The 14,369-nt window shown below is 42.3% G+C and overlaps 1 protein-coding gene across 10 annotated transcripts in view; it reads right to left on the bottom strand.

The window, feature by feature from the left end:
• stxbp5l (syntaxin binding protein 5L) overlaps nt 1-14,369 on the bottom strand; it is a 101,893-nt gene that overhangs the window by 18,187 nt on the left and 69,337 nt on the right. For 3 of the 10 annotated variants that reach the window (XM_068701396.1, XM_068738294.1, XM_068738303.1), the window contains exons 17-20: nt 13,412-13,563; nt 10,581-10,649; nt 9,298-9,363; nt 3,627-3,731 (exon numbers count right to left, since the gene is read on the bottom strand). In XM_068701396.1, coding sequence (XP_068557497.1) covers nt 3,627-3,731; nt 9,298-9,363; nt 10,581-10,649; nt 13,412-13,563 — 392 coding nt within the window. The remainder of the gene's footprint in view (nt 1-3,626; nt 3,732-9,297; nt 9,364-10,580; nt 10,650-13,411; nt 13,564-14,369) is intronic. The other 7 variants (XM_068701420.1, XM_068701404.1, XM_068701435.1 and 4 more) reach the window with 3 other exon arrangements.

The following is a 14,369-nucleotide window of genomic DNA, read 5'->3' as shown; positions in this document are numbered from 1 at the left end:
ACATCTGAGTAACCTGCCACAGTTCTCTCATGAAATATGTCAGTTTTGCCCAAAATATTTGTTCTGCTTAAATGTCCCCGTACAATGTGATTGTCTAAGGCCTGGGATGTCTGACATGGAAGCGCAAACAAAACAGGGTGACACCACAGGGTGTCAATACAAAAATCACAGTCAGACACTGAGGGCAATAAAATAACTTTTTTTAAAATAACATTTTGCAAGCATTTTGCAGAGAACTGCAAAGGTCAAACTTGAGATGTCATGAGTCCGTTTTCCCATCAAAAAGAAGGCAATAATTCATTGTTTCTTTGTATACAATGTGGAAGACACAGGATGGTGATTACATGAAAATTTACACATTTCATGACCACGAGGAAAACAGCATGATCATGAAGTTACTTTATTTACAGTTCTGACCGCTTACTTTGGAATCGGAAAACCAAAGAGTATTCCTTTGGAAAAAAAATGTTGACTAAAGGTTTCAATCCTTCAGCCATAATAAGTACAGCACTGGAGGAAATGGTAAACTAAAGTAATGTAATGCAATTTATTCCATTTATACAGTTTATTTGCTCTAAAGGACCATGTAGGCTGCTCAGTATCAAAGGCCATGAGGAAGGATATATGTCCTTTATTGTCGGGGAAATTGGGGTTTATGGTGCGCTAATTGAATTTTTCAAACAATACATTACATTTCCATTTTTCCTGGAACAAGTAGAGCCTTTCTGATTAGTGTTGCAAATGAGATAATAGATAAGCTCTGTGTGTGTGTGTGTGTGTGTGTGTGTGTGTGTGTGTGTGTGTGTGTGTGTGTGTGTGTGTGTGTGTGTGTGTGTGTGTTTTCACAATAAACTACAATGACCAGATGCTGCTGCAATCATATAAAATGTGCAGTGTTGGGGATACAATGACAGAGAGATAATAAACCTGTTACACACACATGTTCCTCTGTTTGATAGCCCAGTGGCTGCATTAACGCTTCATAAAATGTAATTTAATCAAAATAAATGTGTGGAATTTATCTGAGGAGCCGAGGGGTTGTTTATTGTGAATATGAACAATTACCAACCAAACATTAATTACCGTTGTTTCACTGAACCCACCTGCTGATGTTGAGCAACGCCACAATTTTGTGTCTAATTATGACCATCTTTATTAAATCTATGTTTATTAATAATATTGCTATGTTCTATAGCTCCAAGCTGGTTCCTAGTCGTTAGTATCTGTATGTGACAACATGTGACCCTTGTATGACAGCACTTTATGTGCGGCCAGCCCCATTTGTGACCTCAGCAGTCTGTTTGTCACTCTGTGATTTGGTCACATAGAATTCTTTATGCAAACCTTGGGGCTTTTTTTTTTTTTTAATTTATTTTTTTAAACATTAATTCAGCAGCGTGTTGCACCTTGAAAAGTGTGTTTATGATCCCACAGAAGTCTACGGTGTGTCTGAAATGATAAAATGTTTGCTCGAGGTGAAGCGTTTAAATCCAATAGTTCCACAGACCGCGCTACTTTGCTCCGCTCGTCTTCTCCGCTGCACAAGCCTGAGATATATTGGATTTAAATGTCGGTCCCCCCCCCCCCCACCCCCACGGGCAACAATTGTACTATTCCTGGAAGACGACAGATGCCAGTGAGATCACTTCCTTTGAAGATTAAACCCACTGTTAGATTAAGAGGTAAACAACACTGAGAATCTACATCCATGCTAGCAGCTCTGTGAGGCGACGCTTAGAGCTAAAAGGCATCTTGAGCATTCTAAGACGCTCATCATAATGCCAAATGCCATAATACTAACAAGCTGCTGTTCAGCAGCTATATGGTCTGACTCATCGGGTGTAGACTGTGAGTAGAAGTCAGCCATTTGGCCGTGTATTGCACGTGGCATTCTTCTCCCCTTCAGCTATCTGCGCTACTCATTTTGCAAGGCACAGTCGCTGCGTCCTGTGCTTAGTGCCACCCAACATATAATGTATTACAGAGCGACAATGTGTGAAATCAGACCTATCTTTTGTGCTGACACAGCGCTGCAGAGATAGGTCAGGCCATGCAGGACTAGCAGGTATAATGTTTTATTAGCTTAACTTATTAGCATTGTAACGTCTCAAGATATTTCACTCAAAAAAACAAAACGTCAACCTCATGGTGGCGCTAGATGAAAAGTCAGGGGATCGACCAAAGTGAGTAGCTAAATCCTCCAGGGATCATGAATGTCTGAAATGTCTTGAAATATTTCGATGGGCCAGCTGACAGACACACAGCTAGCATTGCTAAAGTTAACGTTTTGATTTTTTCCCCCTGAGGTGTGTGTGTAGGGAACTTCATGTGATCGGAAAACAATAGTTAATGTACAGAATGCCGAGGTCACAAATGGGGCTAATTATTTTGGACTTCATCAGGCCACACACACCACTAATAAACGTACACAGCAAGCTGAGGTCATATTCATCAGCACAGCAGCTGGCCTCACAGTGGGCACCATGCAGTTAGATAGGAGAGAGGAGACAGCGATGAATGCGTTAGCCGAGATGACATGAGATGGGTTTGTTGACAAAGTCCGAGAGACACAATGAGAAGAGATTCAGAGCGTCACAGACCGGTAAAGCAGCGTTTTTTTTTGGGTTTTTTTGCCTATTAGTGACAAAGATGTGCGATTCCAGCAGAGGCACAATGGTCGACGTCACAGTGAATGAAACACCAGAGGCTGATGACGAGTGAGAGTAGAACCCCTTCCTCTTCCCAAGCCCACCTGCCTTTGCAGTATCGCCGAACGACGATCCAAGTTCAAAGCCCAGATCCGGCACATAAAACACACAACACGATGTCTACCCCCCCCCCACCCCCACCCCCACCACCCCCACCCCTAGAAGCTGGGGCAGAGAGCGAATGCAACACCAGCAGTCGCACAAAAGGCATGGAACACATTGACCAGGCAGCGACAGACAGTCTACTCCTAGAAACACAGTCCCTGTCGGCTTGTTTACACTGTAAGCAACTTGGTTGATGGGTCATTCTGCTGTGACCGATCACTGGATCGTGGAAAATTAGATGCGTTTCATTGTATGTCGAAATATTCATCACAGTTATTTTGTGACACGTATATTTGCTGGATTGCCCAAGTTCATTTTCACCTTGAACCAACCAGTAGGAGTCGCCAACAAGGACAGGAGCCCTCTTCCCACCTGTATTTATTATATGTTGTAATGACAGACGTGTCCTACCTCTGTTCTTTAGACATTACGTCTTTCAAATTACAGTTGTGTTGAAACGGGGAAGCTTTGAATGGTTGTAAACTTCTCTAACATTTTACACCTGCTTTGGGGATCCTTTCTTAATGACACACACAGAAACAAGAACGCTAAAAGAAATGTGCTTTATTCTTGACATTCACTGACTGTAATACTTTGTTGTAGCTCTGTAACGCTTCAATGTGCCTCTAATCGTGTTGCTCACAGTGTGGAAGCAGAGTTAGCATGCAAGGTGCAACATCAAACAACCCACCTGTCCAAAAACAACCCGATAACCCCTCCCTCCTCCCTTGCATTATTGCCATACAATAAAAAAAAAAACACAAGCAGATGTCCATGAAGAGGCTGAGATCTGCGAGACATCCCTCCTCTTACCATTGTCCAGCAAGTAAAAGACTGGACTGCAGTGGCTGGCTCTCAGACTGGCCACAGGCTCTGGCAGGATGCGTGGGTCATTGTGAAGGGAGGTTGAGTAATGAACTGGAAATAGGAGATCCAACAGAACAGACACAGACTTTTCAGGGCAACAGGGGAGAGACAAACACAATGGGCCAACTGGGCAAAAGAGAGACTTGCAGGTAACAGGAAGGAAAACAGTTGAGAGGTTATGAAAACAAAAAAGGTTAAGTCAAAGCAAGAAGGTTAAGGACCACACTATTCCACCAGCAGTATGATACTCAAGAACAGCTTAGATCATCACAAACAACAACAGCACTACTACTACTACTACTACTACTACTACTACTATCACGAATACTACAACGACGTTAACAACACCACAGATACAAGTCAAGTGTGTCAGGGAGTTCAACAGCAGCTACAGGCAGTAGGTCCTCCAGCTTTATAACACGTCACTGTGGCCAGACGTGTCCTCTGGTGCCTCAAGGCCTATGCACCACCTCTCCTTCTACCGTCCAACAAGCCTCTTAAACAATTCCAATGCACATATTTTAAACAGACAACACATCATTAGCCCCATCGTTTCACAGTCACTGTTACTCGACAAAGACAAGTGTCGGTTGCAATGTCATCAGTCACGATCGAAACAGAAACTCAGAACCGAACAGCACAGTGTTGATTGTCTCTCCTTCTTCCAGTACTCATATATATATATATATATATATATATATATATATATATATATATGTATATATATATATATATATATATATATATATATATGTATATATATATATATATATATATATATATACACAGTGTATAGTGTTGAGAATATTATAGATCCAAGACAAAATTGACAGAAGGGCGGAAAAAAGTCCCAGTTACAAATCTGTCTGCACTACGCAGAACACCCTGGATTTCTCAATACACAGCACAGCTCGGCTACTGATATTTCAGGGCCATAGATTGTAACTCACACAAACCTCAGTGTGATTAAGGATCAATGAGTCAGACTAGACTATAGTCACCTAGACAAACTCTGTGGTCCTGCACTCTCTGCTGCTAGAGGATGGCAGCTCAACATGGGGATGCATTGTGGTCAGTTAGCTAAAAAGTGTGTAACACAACGTTTTTTCACATTTTTAGTTGTGATTGGGATCATTGTGTTTCAAGATATATATGAGCATAATCATTACAAATGGAGGACTAGAATTATAAATTAAGCTTAAAAAAACATTTTCTACCTGAAATACTTTTCAAATATATATTTTATTTGATCTTGAGTCACAAAAAGTCCCACCGTAAAATGACGTTAACATTGAAACGTGTGTAACTTTTGCACATTAGAACACATTCTAGCTAATATTTTATCCATACATTTTTTTTATTACACCTATTTTGCATATATTAAGCATATATGTCAGTATGTATTATAAAAGGTGGTGCAGCAGCAGGGTTTAGTTGGTAGACTGATTTCAAAATGTTATCAAGCCACCTTGGAGTTGGAGCTGAGCTGCTGGCACCAGTTTGACACAGCGTAAAGTTCTAGACATCACCTACTCCCTTTCTCTCCTGTCACGCTCACCGCTAAAAATACCCCGCCGGGTCAGGCGCCGATCACTGGCATCACGGCCTCTCAGCTCGTTAGTCCGTCTTACAACTGGGCCTGGTCAAAGTAAACTTTGCTGCAGCCACACATGGCATAACGCTCCTAAAAGGAAAATGTAACGCACAACCCCAGAATCAAAACAACACACCTCAGGACATAACAAGAAAGACGACAATGGGAAGGATGTGGAGGGAGACAGCCTTCAGGCAGGAGAGGGGCCAATTACTGTACCTAATGACAAAAGGGAGATAGGAAAGGGGTCAGGTAAAAGAGAGGGAGCGATGTGTGAAGGAGAGGAGAGAGACGCCTGCGGTTATTGACACACGAGGTGAATTAGGACGATGGCTGGCTTCCTTAATAAGCTGTCCACAGTCTGTATATGGCCTTGAAAAGACACAGCACACTAGGTGCGCCAGGAACCAGCCAGACAGCCCCTAATGGCCTGAGGGACGCTGATATTCAGCAGGAGGAAACAAACCGTGAACTCTTTGCCCATCAAGCTGTGCTCTACCTCGGTAGGCGAAGAGTTCACGGTTCCTCATTTGTCTCCGGCCGTAACTAGTTTAAATGCACTCCATAACACTCTCGCATTAATATTGAAGATTCTTTTATCAAGGTGGGCCGCAGAGGAAGGGAGAGCAGACGGAGAAGTGTGGCGTGGCGTGTTCACCGTTGTTACCATTTCCATCTTGATTGCAGATTATTCTGAAACTGTACTCAGCCAAATAGAGCAGCTCATCTGCACCCCCCCCCTTCTCTGGCTAAGTGCATCAGACACTTGATCACACTGTGTCATGCTGTGTCTGTCCCGATGCTTTTCATCCAGCTCTCCATAATTCTCCCTTTCTTCCAGCTCTCTAATTAGCGAATGACAGGCCTGTAATAGGACAGAATGACCACGACGAAGTCCACATCACAATGCTGCGAGACTCTCTTGCCAAGACGGCAAAGAACATCTTGTCCTGGTTTTGTTATTCTGTTCTTATGCTCTCCTTAGGAGGCTCGCAGAACAAGCACACACACACACACACACACACACACACACACACACACACACACAAAGGACAGCTTTTAAAAAGACAAGCAACCGATTCTGTATCCTGGACAATACTGAGAGAGCAAACCATGGAAGGGCAGTTGATTAATAAAAGATACTTTAACGGCAAAACATTGAACATCGTAGTGAATTCAAATGTATACTGATGCTCAAATATAGAGGTTTAATAAGTGTCTTTGGGGCTGTAATGAGGACTTGCAACATGGACACGTCTTTAGCATAAATATCTCGTCAATTCAAGTCCAGTTTATCTGTACATCTTGATATCACTGCCGGTAAGGCACTGGAGGAAGGAACAGGGTAGAATATCTCTGCTTTGCCATTCATTTAGCTATTTATTTGGCTTGATGATGAAATACAGCAACACTGCTCACTTGCTTATAGCTCAGTCCTCCATCACAAATCTGCTGAAGGCTTTGAAAGACAAAAATCACATGATCTGAAGGAGTGATTTCTGAGTCACTGAGTAGTTATTGAGTCACATGATTCAGCCTCCTACGAATACAATGCAAAGGAATATGTGCCATTCCTGCAAATAAGCATCAATTGGAAAATTATGATTTTTTTAAGCTTGCACACATTTTGTCCTAACTTTCAAATGTGGTAGATGAAAAAGCAAACCTTAAGTTCAATAAACCAGACTGGTGTTGATGCAACCAGGTTCTGTATTTACATCCCACCAAACAAAGGTTGGTGCAATTTATATCTAGGTCCACATATCCCTTTATATTCAGCTGTGTATCTGGGTCTGGGTTGTGGTAGCTAGGCGTACTTCACTTACGCTTCCAGACACATCCTTCAGGTCTTCCTGGGTCAACCTGAGGCGTTCAGGTCACGAGGAATATACATAACCCCACCAGTGTGTTCAACGTCGGCCCCAGGGTCTCCACCCAGTTGCACATGCCCAGAACAGCTCCACAGGATCCCGGATCCCCCCCGCCCCCCCCTTATGGCCTATAACGCATTGTGCCCTGTGGCTCTGGGAGGATTTCCCTTGGACATTCCCTTAAAGGGCTAGACTATAAATCATTGGAAGGCTTGGACCAACGAGACCCATGTAGGCACAGTCCGAGTGAGCTCGCCACCTGTAGGGACAGGGGTAAAGCTCCGGTGCCCTTGATGGCCCGAAGCTTGTAAAATCACTTTTTCAGGAGCATATGAAATGCCTTAGTGTTGGCAAAAACCTCCACAGCTTTTATTCTCTGTGCTACACACCAGATTCACATCTCCTCAGGATAACTGTAGGAATTCATTATCGGCTAATGATGTCTTATTACACAAAGATCAGCCGTGGTCCATTCTTGTTTCTGAGGAAAAATACGGTATCAGTGTATCTCTGCTTAGTTCAAAGGCATATTGTGTTGAAATCCCAAACATCCTCCACTGCCCCCTTGGGATTATATTTTCCCAGAACTTGGATTACATAATTGCAAAGAGTTTCCAAGTCTTAAATTATTCTCTCTCTGTTGGCAGGTTTCACAGATGGAGTGCTATTTCTGGAGGTTCAAAAAGATATTGTTAAATTGTTCTTCTTTTCCTTGAAAACCATCTACAAAGCACAAATGTTGCCTTCAAGGCAAACAGCAGAAAGGGAAGTCACAGAGTGTGACAGAGCTGTGGCTCGGGCATGTGTGCCGATATTGAAAGGTTCTTCTCATACATTTTGCAGGTTTTATGTAGAGAGAGAGCGCTGTGGAAGTTGTTTTCTGTAAATCAGCTTGTACTTAATAAATATCTTATATGTTACATATGAGAAACATCACCAATACATTAAGTTGGTTTCATGTTAATCGTTTGGGAAGTGAAGCCGTATGAAGCACAGCGAGCCTAGAGGACACGGCATGTCTGCTTAGCAGCGTCTCAAACACAGATTTAAACACTTTCTCCATTCGACTTTTAATTCTGAATTCCTAGAAAATGTCCTCTTCTCTATTTCCCTCAATTATGCATTTTGGTTTTATTTCTTTGCAATCACAAACACACACTTTTTTTTTTTAATCTGCCCCATCTCCAGACACACACACACACACACACACACACCTCAACATACTTTAAACAATCTCACAGTTTAAAACCTTATCTATTGCATCCAAACTGTGATCCTGAAACCTAAAGAGGCCAACAGAACATGTCTCTTTCATTATACATTCGTTAGCATTTAATGCAAGTCAAATACTGCTGCGCACTAACATGCCAGCAAATGCAGTGCACAGGAGGATTCTATAATACATTATGGATGACGCAAATACATAATTTAACCAGATGTGAGAACTGTTCTGATCTGGTTACTGCCACATGTTATAAACTGCAGGTCATCGTCACTTTAGCCCTTCCTATGCTTTGCTTTCTTTATCTTTTACTCCCCATCTCTCTAAACGTGAGCTGCTGGCTACTTCCTGCTTCCCCATGTCCGTCACAACAGTGAACGATGTATTAACCAAATACTGTCCAAGATAAGAAGAAGAAGAGCTGGACAAGCGAGAAAGTCAAAGAGGTCTAAAGAAAGAGGCAGAGCTAATGAAAAATGTTCTTTTCTCCGGCTTACCTTTTTGTGAAATCATTGAACAACATCGGAATAAAGGAAAACCAACTGGAAGCTGTGACAGAGAGCATCAGATAGGCCCCAGTACACTGCAGTCAAACTGACTGACAAAAGCATTACATTCTCTCACCAACGACTTTCCACCGGACGGATTTTCAGCACATCTTGCACTTTTGCAAAACTGCGAATGTAACGCGTCCTCCACTCTACAACCACCTAAAACAGCTTCCACTGTCGTCAGGTGAGGATGCTCTGGTGATGGGTGAGGCGTCCACAGGCTGCATACTGTAAGTATAGCTCACATTAAAAGACATTGGCATCCCAGCAGAGCTTCACAGTGCCATTCACCAAACACATTTCCATACAAGGAAAGGTGGACTTAGCAGTGTCTGTGTGTGTGTGTGTGTGTGTGTGTGTGTGTGTGTCAGCAGGTTACCTGAGGTGGGCGACTTGCTTCTCTCCATGTCGATGGACTGCTGGTTGTCAGAGAGTTCAGTAAGGCCTGTCGCAGCCGAGAGGAAGAAAAAGTACAGACGATCTGTGAGATTATTCTCACCTCGCAGTTGTACGGATTTAACGACGGTCAACTTGGTTGATGTCAGCCACGCAGAGCCAAAGGAAAGACCTTAAAGTGCAATTATTCCATCTTCTTGGTCTATCATCTCTGATAAACTACAGACTCAATTCGCAGTATTAAATTATCATTTGTGATGACTTTTATGGGGGATTTACTAATATTTTACTTTTCCCCTGTGAACGTTTCTTAGGGTTCATTTTGTTTGTCTTCCAGGAGCAGAGTGGCTGAAACCTGATGTGACCTGCACTACAATCTGTTCAATGTAGCCAATATGAACTTTTTGAATTTCCAACCCGGATTGCATTTATATGTAAATATGAAAATAATCATCATCTACCGCCGTGAGTAGTGCAGATCTCATGATAAAGTGGCATATACAATGAAAACACCAAACAGAACAAATACAGATCTGATCAGCATCTGATCACATGCAGCAAGCACAGGCCAGAATCAGAAGTTATACCTACTTCCTTTTTAGAAACCACCACCAATGTTGAAATTTCTAAATTCTTGCTCTTTTCAGTCTGACTACAACTGTAAGGGGCTTAAGCCACATTCATTAGTGCTTCATTAACAGCCTCACTGAGTCGTCACAGTTCAAAACATTTTGATTAATTCTAGTATTTATCTGCAGTAAAAAAAAGTTTGCAGCAAAACTACTTAATGCAAATTTCCTTCAATCAGCTACAACTGGTTCTACAAATAACTGAAGACACTGAAGAGGGAGTCTCATTAAACCGTTATTGTAGTGTCAAATTAAGAATTCCTTGTTCATCATCAAGCAAAAGCACATATTTTAGTTTCACTAGGCCCAGTGGATAACTGGGTTTTATTCACCCCGTTATGCTTCAGTTAAAACATACATCACATGGATCATATAAAATTTATAACTGCCCTTACTTGACAGACTCAAAGGAGTGGCTCTCTGCAAAGGACATACCATTGGACGTGACTGGAGAAGGGTAGTTCTGTTTTATATGGTAAAATATAGATATGAAACAACCTCTTTCATTCCAATCATCTCTTTGGTTTGTCGCTTTGCTTTCAGTCCACGTCATACCTCCCCAACACCCCCACCCCCCACCCCCACCCGCCGCACACAAACACAGAGTCCCCCCAGCCTTTATGAAGGCCCGACTTACTCTGATAGGATGTACGGATCCTTTTCTTTGAATCTGAATAAAAGTTAGACAGGCCGCGCATGCAAAACTCTGTCAGGCAGGCCCGCATGCCCACACCACCAACCACAGAGTCACCGAAAGGTAGGAGGAGGAAGAGGGAAGGAAGGAGTAGTGGAGAGGATGGGTGGGCAGGAGTAAAGAGTGAGCAGTGTAGGTAGAGATGAGAGAGGACATTCAGGTTCGGAAAGAGAAAGAGGTGTATGAGTAGGGCGGGACAGAGGGAAAGGAGAGGAGGAAACGAGGTGAAGAGTAAAGGAAAGAATGTGACCGTCAATGGAGAAAAGAAGGATAGATGGAGTGAAGGAATGGCAGGACGGTGGGAAGGGAGGGGAGGAAAAAGGAGGGAAGGGGGAGAGAGAAGAACACACAGGCTTAGAGAGGAAAAGAAAGTGAGAGCAAGCAGCATTCGAATTAGTGTCAGGGGAGGACAGACAAGATACAACCGCTACTGCTGCAAACCCCAGCGGCGCTGAAGTGATCGGTCATTTGCACAAGAACTAAACTCCTGAGCTAGCAGGCAACATATCATGACTTACAAAACAGCATCAAAATATACCTCTTCTATCAAACAATTGCTTTAACTTGCATTTAGCTTCTATACTTTTTGTCACAGACCGTCCGTCCTAACATGGTTTCAATAATGCATCACACTACAACTGGAGAAACACACCAAAAAAAGTCATTTCATGAAATGAATACACTAAATTTGATTGACATATATATATAGTATGCACATATGTGTGACAACGACGACAGCTACAAATGTTGTAAGGAAGGACAGAAAACTGTTCTAAAAAAGTTGGAAGAGTACAAAAAGAGAAGAGGCCAGCAGCTTAAAGATCGTTTAGCAAGTGCCATGTATTTCGCTTGGCCTTTTGGCAATGTTTCCGTCTTCAGTATTATATCAACTCCAGCATAGCGAGTGCTCAAGATCATAACACCACCACCTGGGGTACAGCTAAAGGGCACAGTTGCCTTTGGTATTTTCTCCTTCCATCTCCAAATTGATTTTGAAGAGCCAACGCAGAGAGACTTTTATAAAAGAGGAAGTTGGGAACTATAAGTGCTGTGGTAGTCAATAAAAGCACTTATGCATCAGCAAATGAAAAAAAAAAAAAAAAAAAAAAAGTGGTTCTAAAGCCCAAAGTCATCCGTCCACTTACACAAAACCTGAATACCTGTAAAACATTCTCAGCTAAACTTGGGGGGAATGATGTAATAAGAGCGCTCGGTACTTTAGGTTGCTGAAGGACCGTAGACGTCTAAAATATTAACCACTGGAGCCGCTGTGCCCTCAAATCTGGAGGTCACCGTCGTGTCAAACAAGAGAGGTGCAGCTTGTGCATTAGCAAATACTTTTCTGTGCGATGGGGCTGGATATCTTCACATTAAGTATAAATAAGAGCCTTCAGAAACCATCACCGGCCAAGATCAGTAGCAGAGAAAAGGGAGGCAGGGGTCAGGAAGTACAACGAGCCCTCTGAATACAGATCTACGCTCAAGCAGGACTAAAAACAGAGAGGACAGAGAAATCAAATGACAACATGCATAGTAATGCCAACGTGGAATGACACGCAGCCTGTTAACATGCACTTCATATCAGAGTGCAGATCTGTGACAGGCAAACTGAGATGGACAGGTGTTTTTGTTTTTTGTTGTGTGAAAAAAAGAGCAAAGAGAGCGAGAGCTAAGGTTGGACTGATACAGATACCGTACTCATGTTTTGGGGATTTTACTTGTTGATGGGCTATATTTTGTACAAATAGACCATTTGACCCTTTTCTTGTCAACTTTCTCCTAATAGTTGTTTGGTGAGAGATGTATTTCTATCAGGGTGTAAAGCCTTTAATGCACCTTTGATACAGTACAAACACTACAGAGTTAGAATACTCGTAGCATGCGAGCTTTCACTGAAGCGCGACCACAATATACTAAGAATCAAACGTTAAAATATTCTTTATGCAAAATGGGCCCTAAAACATTTTATGTTCTTTAAACGGTGATGGAAGCCGTATTCAGCCATTCATATAATTTACATTAGCAATACCAACGCTTTACTGCACACAAGTGAATGTCCTGCATGCAGTATTATTACTAGGAAACAGTTGTAAGAACTGTATTATCAGAAAAAATATATCAAAAGTTAAAGCAGCCGTGGACCCCTGTCAGAGAGTTATATTATTACGAGACAAGTATTATTATTAAAAAAGTAAAGACATATTTAAGTTGTGTTCTTCTTGCATATATTTACTTTCACTTTACTTAAAGCAAACATTTACCACATAGACTAATATTTAACACATTTTTAGAAACATAATGTATTTCAACTATAGGAATTATGATACACAATGATCCTTGCAAAACATATCAGTGATTAAGTATTATGACACTTAATAAGATTTCATCCTTGTGTGGAATCTGGTCAAAATGTCCTGAATGTGTGGGAAGCCCTCAACCCTAGTTAAATGATATTGATCAGGTTAAGGGCTTGAAAGAAGTGGTATTGATCAAATATACAGGAAGTATAATCCAACCGCCTGCATCATTGATTTCAGATTAAGATCGGTCACATGTCCCTGATAGATCAGTCCAACCGTAGGAAGAGGAAGACAAAGAGAGGAAGGAGACGGAAGGACTAGGAAGAAGGAACACCAGTAGAGGAAGGACAGGTGAGCAGAAAATAGATGATAGTCTGGATGTCACGTTATTGTGTGGCTGCAACATGAGTGTTGGTTGTATTCGTGCATGTGTGTGTGGGCAAGACTCCAGAGGTGTGTGTGTGTGTGTGCTACCTGAGGTGGACTGTCTGTTCCTGCGGGGGGAGCGGGTAAGGCGTTGGTACGGATCGGCAGCTCCATACAGATCCAGTGTCGACATGCACAACAGGATGGTTTTCTGCAAGTAGTCCACCACTGCTAGGCCATTACAGTTCCCAAACGCCAAACTGGACACACACGGACACAGCAAGGACGCACGTGCACACACACACGCACACACACGCACACACACACACACACACACACACACACACACACACACATAGACACACAGACGTTTGCAGTTACATGGAGGAGAAAGAGTGTTATTCAGCTGAGACATTTACACTGTTGGCAGATTTATGTCACCAGGTTATTCTCCCTGACATTAAAGGTGCTAAATCAGACACTGTCAAGTGAACTCGACATTTTAGTCTAACAACTGTCTTTATCTCACACTGCTTTTGTTGCTGTTTTTGAGTAGTAATACCAGCTTTCCATAAGCTCCATTGCCACCTGCTGCTCTAAAACAAGTGGAACTCGTTTCTTTTTGATCAGGCACTGAGCAGAATTAGACAACGTACACAGACAAATGGTTCTATAGGTGGGTTTTTTTCTAGGAAAAAAATGCTAAAATAAGTGAGGCAAACACATAAATGTCACTCAAGCTGGTTGCTGCCCAGTCAATTATTGCTCTCCTGTATCCACTGTGCAAATGTCTGGTTCAATTTACATTGCTGTCACATGGTGTGATGGTTTGGGTTGCGACAGCAGCAGCGTTGTCTCTGATTTAGAGCATTTTAACCGAGTGTTCAGAAGGGCCGAGTGTCATGTAAACAACAATGTCAATACCGTAAACATGACTACGCATTTAAAAACCCATCAGTCAGAACACACTAGGAAGCCACTAAGTGCAAAGGCGGCAGTGGGTCAAACCCCACACTTATCCAGCCTTTCAGAACCAGCGACACTTAAACACAGCTTGAGCGTTATT

Source organism: Cebidichthys violaceus, unplaced genomic scaffold (assembly GCF_023349555.1).
Source record: "Cebidichthys violaceus isolate CVI_PGR_0920_01 unplaced genomic scaffold, fCebVio1.0.p SCAF_11, whole genome shotgun sequence".
Lineage (NCBI taxonomy): Eukaryota > Metazoa > Chordata > Actinopteri > Perciformes > Stichaeidae > Cebidichthys > Cebidichthys violaceus.
This window is presented reverse-complemented; position numbering and strand designations above follow the sequence as displayed.